The 12,517-nt window shown below is 47.2% G+C and overlaps 1 protein-coding gene across 23 annotated transcripts in view; it reads right to left on the bottom strand.

The window, feature by feature from the left end:
- LOC125704608 (adhesion G protein-coupled receptor L3-like) overlaps window positions 1-12,517 on the bottom strand; it is a 178,290-nt gene that overhangs the window by 27,814 nt on the left and 137,959 nt on the right. For all 23 annotated transcript variants that reach the window (XM_048970399.1, XM_048970420.1, XM_048970415.1 and 20 more), the window contains 3 exons: window positions 8,575-8,697; window positions 7,661-7,866; window positions 5,889-6,065 (listed from right to left, as the gene is read on the bottom strand). In XM_048970399.1, the coding sequence (XP_048826356.1) occupies window positions 5,889-6,065; window positions 7,661-7,866; window positions 8,575-8,697 (506 nt within the window). The remainder of the gene's footprint in view (window positions 1-5,888; window positions 6,066-7,660; window positions 7,867-8,574; window positions 8,698-12,517) is intronic.

Here is a 12,517-nt window from a genome sequence, read left to right as displayed (position 1 = left end):
AGTCCAGTCCATCAGCAATGGTTCCTAGGTTGGACCTTAAGATGGGAATGAATCACCGACGGCCCACTCCAGCCACCGCAGGGGCCAAATGGGTGATGGATATCACCATGATCACAGAGACCAGCGGTCGCGAGGAGGCCTCTCTGGCGGTCCAGTTAAAGTGGATTTACTGCGGACCCTAATGAACAGAACACCGGGCTCCATTGAAGCTGACAAATAAAAATAATTAAAACCCGCGGTGTGCTCGCAAAGTTCACAGCGGGAGCGGCAAGCACGGAGGCACTCGGGCTCTCATTATGGACGCTGAGTGGCGCGGGGAGGCAATGAGCCACGGTCCCTTACAGAGGAGAATGACGCGTCCTTCTGTGTGCCCACGACAGCGCTGAGGGACCGTCAGCATCTTGCTTTTTGTTTTATTTTGATAACGTTTTATTACGCGCCGCAGGGAATTGTGGCCTGAGAGACACAGCTCTGCTGTTAGAGTCCCGCAATTGGGCCGAGCCAAATCTCCCTATAAGGGATGTTTGGAGATGTATGCAGAATGAAAAACAGCACTTACAGGAATCCTCAGAGTCAGGCCAATGTTATGGGCGGTTTTATTTTTATTCCTTTTCTTTTTTGTCCACTGTGTTCTGTGACTGTGGTAGCGGCCATAAATATTAAAGATGCATAGTTTTCACTGGGATTGCAATACAGGGAAAGATCTTCAGGAAACAATACAATCCCACTGCTCAATCCCTAATGATCATGCTGATGTTCACGGCCAGCCGGATGCAGCAAATGGACCTCAGATGAGCTGCACGTGACCGATAACTACCCGACGTGCGGGACGCCACGCACCGTCAGCATGTACAGCGCACACCCTGGGTGTTGCCGACATGGTTTCCTTACTGAGCCCGAACGCCCGGGGCATCCTCCAATGGACGTGATTTCCCAGGAGAATTCTACCAGGAAGCTCCCATCAAAAATAACGCACCTGACTGCAGACTAATGGCTGTCCCAGCAGAAACAGGGGACATATGGTGTGCACAAACACAACAGAACGTGTCAGAAATATAACCAGAGTATTATACACACTTTTTATCTGCACATACTCCGTTCATTAATGTATTTATTCATATTCATTTCCTCAATATTGTTTTCAGGATATTCTGTTTGTACTGTGTACTTTACTAATTTGTTTGCATTTTGTTTGCTTGTGTTGGCTTCACACACCCTGCTGATGAATGCACGCGCTTTTCCCCCCGGGATCAATAAGGTCTTATCATCTCTTATCGTAACACGTGCGTGTTTGCGTGTATAGACTGACACCCCATCCAAGATGTCCCCTGCCCTGTGCCCCGTGCTTCTGGGAAAAGGCTCCAGCCCCTCCTCTACCCCTCCGACGCTGTCTAGATGAGCAATTATGAATGATGGATGGATTGATGAATGGATTTCGCATTATGTACTTTTAGAGTTAGGTTCCATTTGGGTCATTCAGGCAGAGACAGTGTGGTCTGACTGGCTGGACTGCGTACAGAATCCAACAGTTGATCTCCCTCAGCGTCAGACAAAACTGCACATCGCCATGCTAAGCGTCTGACAAACAGAAACGGATTCCCAAACAAGCTGCACGTAAGCATTTCATGCGGATTTACTAAAGGAGACACAAGCCTCACGCTGTGCGTTTTTATTTTTCCATGACCCTGAATTTTGATCTGGGGTCCAGCTCACCTTTCCAATATCAGACATACATCATCACAGGCAGTGTTTCCAAATCCGGGCCTCGGGGACCCACAGATAGTCCATGTTTCTGTCTGTTGGAGCCAGACGACCGGGGTTGAGAGACACTGCTCTAAGTCACACTGGAGGAGACAATGCAATGTTCTGAATATCCCGCACCCCAATCTACACAGAGGGTGTTTGTTGGTCATTAGGCTCACAAAGACCCCCCAAATATGTAAACCGAGGCTGCTCCTTACTGGTATTGTGAGGCTTCCTGTTTACTTAAGCGGCATTCTGCCGCCCCGACTCCGGGTCCCACTTCAAAGGGCTCTGGTGTCAAGGCCCAGGGTGGGGTGGGATGTGCATCCATGGCACGTTTCCCTGGCCTTCCCTGGCGTATCACCTCCGTGGCCCCCCAACACACCCCCGGAAACCTCCATCCCTTCAGGGATTTTCCTCTAAGCAGCCCTCCCCCTCACCCACAGCCCTGCTGTGCCCTCTCTGAAGTACTTCCTGCCTGGGGGGGGGATCCTGGCACAGCACCAAAGGGCAGCATGTCTTAATGCGCCCCCCCCCCGCACTCCCCCCACAGCTGCAGGCCTAGTTCAGTCCCCGATTCCCTCTCAGTGTCTTAAGGCCCAGATAATAAAGGCAGAGCCCATTCCCCATCACTCTCCATCAGCGCTCGCCTTCTTCCCCCGTCCCAATTTTTCTCTTAACGCACATATAATGCATTATGGATGGATGGCCTCTATCCACACATCGTCATGCAGAATCTAACCTCGCTCGGCAACCTGCAGTCATTTGATTGGTTGGGGAGATGAAACCGTCTGAACGCAGCCTGAGGGGACAATGCCGACCTATCATGGGTGGACTTGGTCAATGTTTCCCAACCCGATTCTCGGGGACCCCCAGACAGTCCACGTTGTTGCTCCCTCCCAGCTCCCTATTAGGAGGACTGTCTGGCAGGGAGCTGGAAGGAAGCAAAAACATGGACTGTCTGGGGGATCCCCAAGGACTGGATTGGGAAACACTGGACTATGCCATGTGTGGTCCATAGACAGTGATGTGTGTGCAGGGGGGTGCTGCCTTCAGTACCTGAATGAATGGATTGCCGGTGATGTATGCAGGGCTACATCCGCTATGTTTCTAACCTGACAGCTGAGTAAGGGGTTCGGACATGTTGTGGTGTAAGGGGGGGGTGTTTCCATGATAGTGACCAATGACGGGTCTGAGTGTTATCCTTAAAGTGGCAGCGCGATGGTGAGCAGCAGCAGGTTGGATCTATATACTCACACCTTACGGTTGTGGATTCAATTCTCAAATTTGTATCTCATCCAGGGTGTCCCATGCCCTGATCCCTATGCTGCCATGGAAGGAGTACAACCTCACAGTGACTCTACACTGGAGTTATAGAGTATGATTGGGTGGGTGAATTTTAGGCATATGTAATTAATGAACATGTGAATGGGGTGTCAACTTATGCTAGGGCATGATTGTATGAGGAATTATGTCGATGTCAGGCGATGCATCTTCCTCCGTGCGACGCTGACATATCGGACAGTGAACTGCCCCCTGCCATTCCGAGAAGCACATTGATCAGGGCCATTCCCAGCCCGCTCGATACTGCCCCCACTGCTCAGCAAGGGGCAGGACGTGCTGTGCTCTGATTCCTGAGTCCGGGCACAGGACTCATGTTAATCCGACAAGGGAAACACACGGCCGTAATGAGCTGCAGCTCCGGCACCCGCCGGTTTACTAGGGAAGTCACAGGAGCAGGCCGGACCGCCTACATTTACTTGACCTAGCTGAGACCCTACTCCAAGGAGAAGGCGCTGACCCGTACCAAACCAGAAGAGCAGCACACGGCAGTGGATGTGCTATCAGAGACAGAACGAGTAGGAATGCTGCAGGCTAAAGCATTTATATATTTATATGTCCTACTGTGAGATGCAGGAAGGCAAAGGGTTTCATCCAAAGTGACTTATAATCTCACCTGGTGGGCAGATGAACGTCTTCCTAGGCTGACTCAGGTTAAATCCCGTACTCCAGGGCACTAAACTGTGCTTACTTGAGGGCCAGTAGTTAATTAAAATAATCATTTGGAAAAGTATTACAGCTCAGTCGAGGGCTGGCAAAGGCATTTTTTTCCCCAAAAAGACATTAAACCAAGGCTGTATGGTGGATTCCAGTAGGAGGATGTATGGGAATAAAGGGCGACTCCCAGCCAGTCTGGCAAATGACATCGCTGCTGCCGCATCCGGTGCCTGCGTACGTCCCTGCAACCCGGAGGATACGAGTGCCAGGCATGCCAGTGGAACGAAAAGGGGTTGACAAAGAACCGGTGTTGTGCTATTTTTTTGCTGCCTTGACAGAATTTGCTACCATAGCAGAAATTTCCTGTGGTTTTTGCCACTTTGCCTAAATATCCTACCTATAGTTTTGAATGGATATTTGTATATGGATTATTGTTATCAAGATAACTGTCCTATATGTTAAATGGGGGTAGTTTTTTTTACGGGTAGTTTTATGCTGCCAGAAACTGCATATTCTCATTTTCAGGGTGGTTTTCTACAACTAATTTTATGTTGGCAGACACTTCTACCTAGAATTTTCAGTGAGATAGTAATATTTTTTTTATATAAAGAATTATAATGCCAGGGTAAGAATGTAATGTCTGACAACTTTTGTTCCAGGTAAAACATGAATCTTGTTAGATCTAATTGAAATTAAATATTTTTACTTTAATTAAAACAAAAACCACATTTTAAAGTAGTCTCAACAAGCAAGACAAATAACGTGTATTGTTGAATTTAATAGTAAAATCTGGTCCCATATTGGGAGTAAGAATATAAACAATATATTAACAACCTCAGTTGTTTGTAATAAACACAAATATCACCAAAATATGAATAGACCACGTCAACATGTAAGGGTAGCAAAAATATTAAGACACTGCAGGTGTGTGATGTAATGTTGACTTACACATGTGGAATAGGGCTTTGAGGTTTTTGTCTGGTAGGAAAAAAACCGGGCGTGTCGTTTCTCTGAGCGTGGCGGGTGGCGCTGAGAGCCGCCTTCTCACCCGCGGCGAGTCCTGCGTCTCCCTGCTGTTTGCCCAGGCCAGTCGGCGATAAATGACGGCCAAAATCCTGGGGCACTTTGGGGAACGGGCCGGCACATTCGGAAAGAGCCTGAGTAGGACTGATACTGATAGATACTGGGACGAGCGTGACCAGTGGCCCGTGTTTCCTATGACAGGGTAACCTAACCGACTGTCAGGGGGCCTGGGGGGGGGTTCTCCAACGTGACACACTCTCCTGCGTGACAAGGCCCCCCTTTCTTGGACCGCCGTCACACGCTTTCCCCTGAAACTGCTGGCAGTAAACAGATTGGCAGCGAGGAACGCGCAGATGCCTCCGAGGTAGAGGGAAAAAAGATAAATGGAAGTACTTACATGCAAAATAAAATATGTAAATTGTACTGTTTAACGGCATCATCCACTAACAGCGTGCGGTATTGTTAGTGGAACCTTTTTCTTAACACACAGGGAATGTGACTTTTAAATTGCTCATAAAATAAAGTTAAAATAACTACGCAGTGTTTGACCTTGAATGGAGAAAAAATCAAGGCCATAATTTGGATATTTTTGCACTCAGAGTCTGAATCTGAATCCTAATGAGAGGCCAGAACAAACGAAAAGAATAAGACAACAACAAACAAAATTATTATAATAACAAGTCGAATTTAAATGATTTCCTCTGAATATTACAATCGGTAAAGCTTATAACAAATATTTTGAATATGCTGCATTGCCCACTGTTAACAAACTACTGATACGACAGTATCAACGTGAGTCAAAGCAGGAAATACTGAAACAATAGACACTCCATCATCTTTGGCTGTGGAATTCTCATCCATCTCATCCGTCTGATTCTCAATGGCTGTCCTGAATGAGAGCCAGAGTAACCCGGTGATGCGTATAGGTTTGTGAAATTCATTTGCCTTTCTCTGGCCTCCATAACAGCAGCATATCTGTGCGTACGTGTACCTTTGATCAGCGTTTTACTTGTTACGTAGCGCAGAACTAACGGGCGACCACACATGATGGCACAGAGTGATACGGGAGTACAGACTGCCCGTGCAGAGACTAGCGAGGCCAGTGGCAGGGGAGGAGAGCCCACCTTGACGTCCACATGGGCCATCAGCACCGCAAAGTTGGTCAGGTGGGTGCAGGAGCACGTGGTGTGAGTGCGGTTCGTGCCCAGCAGACGGCAGTCCTGCGTCGACCAAAACCCCGTCATGGAGCGCTTCGAGTAGCTCCAGAAGGAACAGTTTGGGTTGAAGTTCTCCTCTGATTGCTGTAAAGAGAGTGGATCTGGTGAGCAAATGGAGACCGGGTCCAATCAATATTTCATTAGATAACAATAACTCTGGTATAATCTTTTTTTGTTTTGTTATAATTGTTTTTGTATCCATGGTTACCGGCACACCACACGCTGCTGACATCCCACCTAGTAAATTTTGACGCAGTAATGAACCTCCAGAAAATGAAATAATTCTTTTTAGATTCCCTACTGTGGTAATTTGAATTCGATTGTCCCATGATCATATTTTAGGGTTATTCTGGCCCTCTGTCTTGTCATTATACCAGAGTGACTGTTCCAGCGGCTGCATTTCTGCCGACGTGGAGGTATTCGGTGATGATGGCCACTCCACCGTAACCACGTTGGTATTTTAGCTGGCGTGGTGCCAAGGTCTTAATGCTGGCACTGGGTCATTTCAGAACGGGGGGGGGAGGGGGTGCATAAAAAAGGTGAGGGAAGACAAAGTAAGAGAGAGAATTCCCAGCCCTCCAGGATTTAAAAGTTACCTTTTCATTGATGACTGACTTCTTATTCCTGCAAGACCAACTTGACAAGATTTAGTGCCCAGATAAAGGCGTGAGTCGCACCACCGATTACAAAGATGAGTACCGGAATTGTGCTCCACTGAATTTGTGCGACGATTAAGATTTATTGGCTAATTCATTCACTTTGGGAGAAAAAAATATCTTAAATCCCAAGGAACTAGGACCTCGTCTCAACTACAAGACCATACGGGTAGCGGAACAGCAGAAGTAAGCAGCATAGTGCTTAGGAAACTAGACTAGTGTCCTGAAAAGTCAGAAGATGATCTGCTGTGGCATAAACTAAATGTAGAAATTAGTGATAGATTATTAGTAGACGGAAGTGATTCACTCATCCGAGAAACGCTCCCACATGTCTCACTGTCATTCATATTACACAAGCCATTTCTTCTGGTCATGTGACACATCTCTGAGAGAGGTTACCTCTGAGAGGTTAAAAGGGCAGTCCAATTGAACAAATTTGAAATACATCCCTCTGGCACCAACAGCTTATATGGATCTCAGTGGGTCATACCTAACAACATCCATCCATCCATTTTCCAAACCGCTTATCCTACTGGGTCGCGGGTGGTCCAGAGCCTATCACGGAAGGGAACAACCCAGGATGAGGGGCCAGCCCATCGCAGGGCACACTCACACACCAGTGTAATTTAGCAAGTCCAATTAGCCTCAGCATGTTTTTGGACTGTGGGGGGAAACCGGAGTACCCAGAGGAAACCCCACGACGACATGGGGAGAACATGCAAACTCCACACACGTGACCCAGGCGGAGACTCGAACCCGGGACCCAGAGGTGTGAGGCAACAGTGCTAACCACTGAATCACCATGCCGTACCTAACAACATAAAGGATCTAATTCGACCATACCTAGAAGCATAAACGGATCTCAGTGGGTCATACACAGCAACATAAACAAATCTAAGTGGTTCATACCTAAGATAAATGGATCCCAGTGGGTCATACCTAACAACATAATTGGATTTTAGTGGATCACACCTAACAATGTAAACTGATCTCAGTGGGTCATACCTAACAACATGCACCTACCTGCAGGTGGCGGATGGTGAAGACGACGGGCTCCGATAGGTACACCTTACTGCTCTCCTTGCTGATGGTGGCCGTGATGACCGGGGAATTGACGATGACAGTGTAGTTGGTGGCCATGGCCTCACTGCCCAGCTTCATGCTGGCATTCTCCGTAGACAAGTAGGCACCGAGGTGTTTGTAGAGGACAAAGGCCATCCTGATCTCTCCTGCAGGTGGGACATGCCATGTTTAGAGCGTGTAAGGAGAAGTACAAAGACATCTGCATTAATGTATACATATGGATATGCACAGTGTAATAGACTGGCATTGCATGCACCCCTTCCTCGTGCTCTGTGCTGAATGGGATCAGCTCTAAGCTTTCCTCCCTGAGAACCTGTACGTGGAAAATAGATGGATAGATTGATAATCTATATACACCTGTCAGCCATTTTCTTTGTCCATAATGCCAGTCAGAATTAAACCCATAACCCTGGAAATGAGAGGTCAGATTCACCCAATGAGCCAGACTGCCACCGCAAAATGCATATACAGTCTGGAAAATGCAGGTCACAAAAATAATTTACATATTTGGTATAAAAAATACCCAACAATCTATATACCCCACTTTTAGTCCTCTACAGCAGACTGCTCAACATCACTTCATGTACGTGCAGCACACAATATACGTGGTGCTATGTGGCTCAGTGGGGTGAGGCTATGTGTCCATATCCAGAAGGTTGTGGGTTTGAATCCTACATCACGCAGAGTGTCACAATTGGCCATTAACCTCAACGGTGCTCTGATCTCCACTTTTGTGTCTATGTGGTCTAATCCTAAGAATTCAGTATGTGCATTTTACAAAGTCCACGAGGTATGATCCTGGGTGGGGGCGGCGACGGAAGCCCCCCGAAAGACACACTGAGCAGAGAAGCTACCGTTTCTCCCGTGCTGTTTCAGCGTGTTCCCGGACAGCTGGATGGAGTTTCCATGCCCCCCGACCTGGGGAAACTTCAGGTCCTGCAGGTTCCCGTCCGTGCTCAGTCTAGCCACTTCCAGCTCTGAGGACGTGAAAGCACACTTAGCTTCAGCTTCTTTGTCAGGGGTGGGTATTTCCATACATCACACGTTTCCATAACGACGTGTGGGATCCTCATCTGGAAATGACGACTTCATGGAGGCCCACGGCAAACGGCTCTGGGACCGTAGGCAGTGTCATTCTGAAATCGAACTATGCAGACTGTGCTAGTGCCATTTAGTAGTCCAATAAAAGCTTCAAATGGCCAACAATTTGGTGAAACCTGAAATCAATTAAACTAGTGTGCCTGCCTTGGATCACAAGCTCCTTTCTCGTCCATTTTTATTTCCTGAATCCCTCCCCCCACCCAAGGATGATTTACTAAAAGCCCACATAATTCAATAAGCAGATTCTTCAATAAAAATGGAGTTACAGGCACCGAATGCAGTAAATTAAGTAAATACCAGAAGACCCGGCGTCCTGAACCTGCATTCTGCCGTACATGTTGATCCAAACGCGACACTGCAGTCAGAAAGCACGTCTAATACGTGTATAAAGTGAACCGTCTCCTGTAAACGAAACAGGCTCTAAAGGCAAACGGAGGCCTGATGCGCTGAGGATGCCAGCCATACGCACATGGCCAACAGGTTCTGGGGTCCCAAGCCTGAGCTCCAAGTCCCGGCTTCTGCTGCCCTGGATGGTGGGACCCAGATTGATATTTAAGGGCTGAACTAAAGCATCTGAGGATGAAGTTCCGAAAGAACTGAGGCCATTAAAGGATTGGGCACGGATGATAACACCATTAGAGTATATTAGTGCAGGCCCACGTTCAGAGGCCACGAGCCGCTCTCTGGCAATCAGGGGCAGCAGTGCGGGCCTACGGCTGTTCTCGGCCTACCAATTAGGCCAGTTTCAGCTTCCCCTTCCTCAGCATCAAGGAGTAGCGGGATTCGCACATGTCCTTTCAAGTAAGCAGGTGTGCAACAAGGTCAAACAAACTAGGAGAGTGTCAGGCGCTCGTGTTGTTCGCTCAAACCCATGACAGACACAAAAGAAGCGATTCTTGCTTATTGGAGCATAACTGAATCTAAGCCTTGGTACAGGCTGCATTTATCGGTCTTTTTATACTGAGTGTATTTTCAGCCTTGTAAGTTTGTCGAACAAACAAGAAAATAAAGCAGCTCCACAGGAATCTTCTAGGGTGATCAACAATCCATATCCTCGATCCCGAGGCATCTGAGTCACGGATGTGTCCCTTATCCCCTCGCCGGAGCCACTGAAAAGCTTAAGATGGGCTTTATGTGTCGCGGATGCGCACAAGATGTTGCACTGCCCGCAGGAAGATTATGGGCCTCTTCAAATAACAAGGAATAAATCTGTTCACAAGGTGAGCTGTGGGGCAAGAATTCGAGGCACAAATATGGAGATAAAGCGAGCAGAATGTGTTTGTGAGGCAACAAGCGCATCTCCGGACCCCATTTTCAACACAGATCAACATACTGTAGCTTCATTTCATCCGTGCAATCATCCTCCATTGGCGAGATTCCCACAATAATGGAGTCCTTCGTACCAAGAAGATGTTTGAATGTTTGAAAGCCTGGCAATATATGGACATCTTTCCAGGGTAGGAGGCAAAAATTCCCATTTTTTGGGTTTGGACCACAGAAAGCCAGGCCTGCCTCTTCAAGGCCCGCCAGAGATAGCGGGAAAGGGGCAGCTATTTCAGGAAGCCACAGCAGAAAAGGGCGGCGTGCCACTGGGGGGCCAACATGATAAACTCAGCCTGCGGTGCCTCAAAGCAGATGGAGAAAACAAAGTGAACATGGCGGTGGATACACCAGGGCTGAGTGATTAACCTGGAAGAGGCTCTGTGAAGCTCACCGTCATGGCAAGACGGGAAAAAAAAGGGAAGTCTGCTGGCCGATTTTCCACGGAGTGCTATTTTTCTATCTAGACGTACGTGTAGCAGCCTTAAATCCCTAATGCCAGGGTAAATTCAGTGCCAGATACAATAAATTCCATTTTATAAATTCCCCACGCCAGGGTGCATAGTTCCAGCAGAACGGACCTACATTAAAGTTGCCATGGCAGCCTAAGTCAAAAGACGAAAAAAAAATCCCTTCCACTGGCAGGGGAAGACGCCTGATAGCTCTTGCATTCCTGCAGGCGCTCGTAAGGTCTCTCGGCAACGCGCTGCAACCGGTGGCTTCTGAGTGGAATGTGCTTCTCCCAATATCACCGTTTAACTTCATCATTCACAGTTAGCCATGTCACATGCGGAACTGGCCAGACTTTTATCCAAATCCACTGTATAATAAACTTAAAGGAAATATTAATGAAATCAGTAAAGCCCACTATGTGGAGTACTATGCATCTACAATGAGGGGGCACAGAATATGCTAAATTGGGGGGGGTCTCATCTGTCTATGTAATTGAGATGGGGGCATCAATCAACCAATCATCTATCCATCCATCCATCCATCCATCCATCCATCCATCCATCCATCCATCCATCCATCTATCTATCTATGGCACCACCACAACCACAGCTAATCTTACAAACATGCCTGTGTATCCTTCAATGTACTTCAGCCATTTCTGGTGTTTGAAACAAATGGCAGCATTGCATTATGGGAAAGGTACATTTCCATGCCATGTTGCAATTTAAATTCACTCTCTGTCAGTGCTCTAGTCTGCGGGGTGACAGGGTGTAATGACCTGGGTGTTGCCCTGAGGGAGGCTTATAGCCCTGTAGATAGACAGGGGACCAGCGCAGCTCGCCGCCTGAACCGCTCCGATAAAGCCCACCGTGGCTCAGACGCCGTCCATGCTGTGCCTGTGTGCAGCCGATCGATAATGCCCGAGCCCAGATTTACGCCAGCCAGCCTGCTGTGCAAGGTCCAGTATGATCCCCAGGCCTGCCCTCGAATGGGCGGACCCCCTGGGATCCATGTGGACAATACCGAGATATGGACTTAAAACGGGAAGCAGGTTAATGCAGATACTGCTGGAGGGGAGGTGTTCTGATACCGCAGCATGCAGCACGACCCCACAAACTAAGCCTAAATCCATGCTTATGCGTGGTTGCTAATGCAGCGGAAATTCCCACAAAAAAGGGACACGCACGCTTGCCAGTTCAAACCTGTTCTAGTCCCAGTGTGGGCAATCCAAGCTCTGTCTCAAGATCAGCTATTACTAAACCCTGATAATAAGGGTGACAAAAATGCAGTTTGTCCAAATTGATTTTCCTAAGTGCCCAAAGCAATCATTATAAGATGGTTAATGAACATTTCAGCGGTCATTAGAAGAGCAGGGAACTACATTTAATTAAATGAGACTTTGCCATTGCCATCTAATCTCATCCCTTACTTGCAACATCTGCAATTATTGTTATGCCATGTAATAATCTAAATAACAGTATTAAATGGATGAAGACAGCATACAGTGATCTACCGTGTTACAGGTGTGGAGAGTTCAGATGGACCCTGTGTGCGTGAACTGGATCAGTTTAGAGCAGCCGGGCACACTGTATGAGAGCCACTGTTTCTACACAAGAACACTGCAGCTTAACGTGTGCATGTCTGTGAATCTGCAACACGCATGTGTGTGTGTGTCACTAGCTGGGAACTGATCGCATAAAATAACAGCATTTAATAAAGAAACTTCTACTTGCTAATAACTTGATCTGCTTTAAAAAAATATATATAGAAAAACTTAAGAACTAAAACAAAAAAAAAACAAATGTGAGAAGCATTGTAATTTATGAGTCTTCGACAAGCAGAAGCCCTTTTTAATGATCTCATCTATTTAGAAGAAAAATTTGAAGAAAAAAAAACGGCAACATTAAAACTTTTCAGTTGTTA

This window comes from Brienomyrus brachyistius, chromosome 12, assembly GCF_023856365.1.
Source record: "Brienomyrus brachyistius isolate T26 chromosome 12, BBRACH_0.4, whole genome shotgun sequence".
Classification (NCBI taxonomy): Eukaryota; Metazoa; Chordata; class Actinopteri; order Osteoglossiformes; family Mormyridae; genus Brienomyrus; species Brienomyrus brachyistius.
The sequence above is the reverse complement of the archived record's forward strand: the minus strand, read 5'-3'. Positions and strand labels throughout refer to the sequence as shown.